The 4,197-nt window shown below is 27.4% G+C and overlaps 2 protein-coding genes across 7 annotated transcripts in view; both read left to right on the top strand.

Annotated features, from left to right (window-relative positions):
• Nucleotides 1-1,134, top strand: part of LOC102676459 (modular serine protease-like) — a 10,170-nt gene extending 9,036 nt beyond the window's left edge. The window contains exon 9 of the mRNA XM_006612626.2: nt 1,125-1,134. The gene's annotated coding sequence lies outside the window, so the exon portion shown is untranslated. The remainder of the gene's footprint in view (nt 1-1,124) is intronic.
• Nucleotides 1-4,197, top strand: part of LOC102674683 (ATPase family AAA domain-containing protein 2-like) — a 7,850-nt gene that overhangs the window by 1,153 nt on the left and 2,500 nt on the right. For 2 of the 6 annotated variants that reach the window (XM_031508970.1, XM_031508974.1), the window contains exons 2-13: nt 92-326; nt 455-797; nt 878-1,043; nt 1,216-1,297; nt 1,383-1,629; nt 1,713-1,927; nt 2,011-2,303; nt 2,407-2,724; nt 2,806-2,987; nt 3,095-3,281; nt 3,362-3,840; nt 3,906-4,091. In XM_031508970.1, the coding sequence (XP_031364830.1) occupies nt 92-326; nt 455-797; nt 878-1,043; nt 1,216-1,297; nt 1,383-1,629; nt 1,713-1,927; nt 2,011-2,303; nt 2,407-2,724; nt 2,806-2,987; nt 3,095-3,281; nt 3,362-3,840; nt 3,906-4,091 (2,933 nt within the window). The remainder of the gene's footprint in view (nt 1-91; nt 327-454; nt 798-877; nt 1,044-1,215; nt 1,298-1,382; nt 1,630-1,712; nt 1,928-2,010; nt 2,304-2,406; nt 2,725-2,805; nt 2,988-3,094; nt 3,282-3,361; nt 3,841-3,905; nt 4,092-4,197) is intronic. The other 4 variants (XM_031508972.1, XM_031508975.1, XM_031508973.1 and 1 more) reach the window with 3 other exon arrangements.

The raw sequence follows: 4,197 nt of genomic DNA, 5'->3' as shown, positions 1-4,197 counted from the left end.
ATTAATGTAATTAATAATTATTAATAATTACATGTGATAATTAATATTGTATTAATATAATAATTAATATAATAATTTTTAATAATTATAGATAATGTCAGATGATGATGCTGCATTGGATTCAATGGATACAGAAGAGGATATTTTTTCTCCAAGAAAAGCCTGCAGTAGTTTGGGCTCTAATGCCAGAAGGGTTAAAAGTTTACGTACTTTACGATCACATTCAAATTCTACTTCTCATATATCTATGAATAATTTAAGTGTGCGTCGTAGTACACGTCATAGAATGCAAACATATGATAATCTTAATACTAGTTGGATTTTAGGTAAAATATATCTTAAAATATTTTAATTTATGTTTAATTTTATATTCATTAATTTAGATTATTTTAAATTATATTAAATAAGTTATTCAATATTGTAGAACATATTAAGTCAATATAATAATTTTTAGGTACACAAACATTGAAAGGTTATCCTATGTTTCAACAACATGGTTCTTCATCTGATAAAGAAATGGTGGATGAAGTTCCTGAAAGAAAACGTGATGTTAGGGAACGTATGCCTCTTAGGTCACGTGAAAATCATCCTCCAAACAAAAATTCATCTAGACATATTAGAGAAAGAACAGAACATGACAGACAAAATAATAGAGAACTTAGGGGAAGAGGTGATCGTGATCTTAGAGAAAAAACAGAACAAGAGAAAGATATTAGAGATCTTAAAGAAAGAACAGAGAGAGAACATAAAGATAAAATAGAAACCAGAAGTAAATCTAATGAAGAAAAAGATGCAAGGTAAATATTTATTAATATAATTTATAATTTATAAAATTAAAATCTGATTAAATATATCTTTATAAAAAATTTATATGCAGAACAAGAAAATCTGATAGCCCAAATAGGCTTAGAGAAGGACCTGCTACAAGACTTGGTGGAAATTTAAGCGAAAAAGATGTAAAATCTAAAGTAGAACGTGTGGAAGCTGATGAAGACAGTTCACAAGAAAGTGAAAAAGCAGAAAATAATTCTGAAAATGAAGATGTAATAATTTAAAGTTATTTTTAAAAGTTTTAAAGTTATTTTTATTTTTAATAAAGAATATTAATATGAAATAATAATAAGATACATAAATTTTTATAAAATAATGTTGAATCGTATAAATATTATTAAAATATATATATATAAATATTATATATAAATATATTATTCATAGGGTTATGAAGATATGTATACTCGTATTAAACGGACTAGGAGAACAGCACAACGGCAATTACCAAGGGGTAAGAAGCTTACAGGTTTGAAATTTATTTATAGTATAAACATATATTTTATGTAATTAAATATATCTTATGTATTATTTATAATTTATTGTTACTATAGTTGATAGTGATTTAAGTGAATCTTCCGACTCTCCTGGTCCTAGAAAGTACAGTTTACGTCAGAAAAAACCAGCTGTAGATAGATTTCAAGCTAATGTAGAACCGGTTCGCCGATCTATAAAAGCACTTAGAAGTGTTCTTAGTAATTCCATGAGGAGGCGTAAACATAGAAGCAAAAGTACAAGCTCTAGTGATTCCAGTGATTCAGAACCTCAACGTTATGATAAGAAAAAAAGTAAAAAAGCAAGGTAAAAGAAAATTTAAAAAAAATTTATTTCTTTAAATAATCTTTGAAAGTAACCATGCAAATTATTATTCGTGTTATTGTTAGGCAATCAGCAATACCTCAAGGTGGACCACCTGATCGCAAAGCAGATATAAATCCAATTACTTTAGATACCAATATTAGATTCAATGATGTTGGAGGTTTAGAATCGCATATTCACTGCCTTAAAGAAATGGTAGTTTTTCCTATGATGTATCCAGATATTTTTGAACGTTTTCACGTTATCCCACCAAAAGGAGTATTATTTCATGGTCCACCAGGTATATTATATATATTTATTACAATTGTATTTATTTTATAAAATAACATAATATTGTAATATTTATTTATTTATTTAAATTAGGAACTGGTAAAACATTAATAGCTAGAGCATTGGCAAATGAATGTAGTCAAGGCAGTAAGAAAATGTCATTCTTTATGAGAAAGGGTGCAGATTGTCTATCCAAATGGGTTGGAGAATCTGAACGTCAGTTGCGATTATTGTTTGAGCAGGCTCAACAAATGAAACCGTCCATAATATTTTTTGATGAAATAGATGGCCTTGCACCTGTTCGAAGTACGAAACAGGACCAAATCCATGCTAGTATCGTATCTACCCTTTTAGCGCTTATGGATGGACTCAGTGATAGAGGAGAGGTTAAATATTTTATTTTTTATCTTTCTAACAATATTTTGAAGTGACTTTTTATAAATTCTTAAATACTTTTAATTAATTTTTATTTTGTTTATTTAATAATAGGTAATAGTTATTGGAGCTACAAACAGAATAGATGCTATTGATCCAGCATTACGTAGACCAGGTCGTTTTGATCGAGAATTGTTTTTCCCATTACCTGCTATGAAAGAAAGACTAGAAATATTAAAAATTCACGTCAGCAAATGGAAAAATCCTCCATCTGATCAATTGTTAGAGATATTAGCTGAAAAAGCAACAGGTTATTGTGGTTCAGACTTAAGAGCTTTGTGCACAGAAGCAGTTTTGCAAGGATTGCGAAGAACTTATCCTCAAATATATATGACAAATAATAGATTACTTTTAGATCCTGAACGAGTTGAAGTAAATTATTATTATTTATAAATATTTATCTAATAATAAATCTAATAATCATAATCTAAAATTAAATATATTTTTATATAGGTAAAAAAACGAGATTTTTTGCAAGCTAGTTCTATTCTTGTACCATCATCACAGAGAGTATCTCCTTGTGCTCGAAGAAAATTAAAACCTTTCATGGAACCATTATTAGGACCTTTGTTGGAAGAATTACTCAATTCAATAAAAGGAATATTTCCTCAAGGAATTAATCCTGTCATGGCAAAGTAATAAAATTTTAAGAAAATCATTTTATAATTGTTTATTATTGTATATAATGTATATTTATGTATATTTATTTTTTCATTTAATATTATTTTATTAAATGATTTAGAGTGAAAATTACCAAAGGAATACATCGTCCAAGACTATTAATTTCTGGTGGAAATTTATCTGAAGGTCAAGGGCCACATTTAGCACAAGCATTATTATATCATATGGAACATCTGCCAGTTCAAACATTAGATGTTAGCACTCTTTTTGCAGAAAGTGGACGATCTCCCGAAGAAACCTGTGTACAGGTCAGTTAATTATAAAAAAAAAACATATATTATTAATAAATTATAATTTAAAATATCTCATATAATTTTAAATAATGTAGGTATTTAATGAAGCTGCCAGGAATGTACCGTCCATAATTTATATTCGGTCAATTGATCAATGGTGGCCACTTGTACCTGAAACTGTAAAAGCAGTTTTTTTGTGTCGTATTGCAGCACTTGATCCTTCATTGCCTATTTTAATTTTAGCTACAAGTGATAGAACATATCAAGATCTTCCTATTCAACTTCAAAGTCTATTTAGTGAATTACGAAATGAAGTTTATTCTATGAAAACGCCAACAAAAGATCAAAGATCTAAATTCTTCCGACCTATTTTCATGATTCAAAGCCTAAAACTACCAAAAATAAAAGATGATAAAATAGAAGTTTTAGAAGAGCTTCCTTTAGCACCAGATCCTTTACCAAAGAAATTAACAGAAGAAGAAAAAAAAATAATATACGAAAAAGAAGAAATTTCATTAAGAGAATTGAGAATTTTCTTGAGAGAAATTTGTGCAAAACTTGCAAGGAATAGACAGTAAGTATTTTCAATATTACAAATTTTTATTTATAAAAATAATAATTGATATTAATGCATTATAGATTTTTCATGTTTACAAAACCAGTGGATACAGAAGAAGTACCAGATTATAATATGATAATAAAACAACCTATGGATTTAGAAACCATGATGACAAAGATTGATATGCACTGTTATCTTTGTGCTCGAGATTTTCTTGATGATATCGATCTCATTTGTAAAAATGCTTTAGAATATAATCCTGACAGGTTAGTAAATAATATATTATTTAATGTTTTAAATCTTTAACTTTAGATTTTATATATAAACCTATGTATTTAAATATTTTAATTTAATTACTAAACATTTTTAATA

Source organism: Apis dorsata, unplaced genomic scaffold (genome assembly GCF_000469605.1).
Source record: "Apis dorsata unplaced genomic scaffold, Apis dorsata 1.3 scaffold_117, whole genome shotgun sequence".
Classification (NCBI taxonomy): Eukaryota; Metazoa; Arthropoda; class Insecta; order Hymenoptera; family Apidae; genus Apis; species Apis dorsata.
This window is presented reverse-complemented; position numbering and strand designations above follow the sequence as displayed.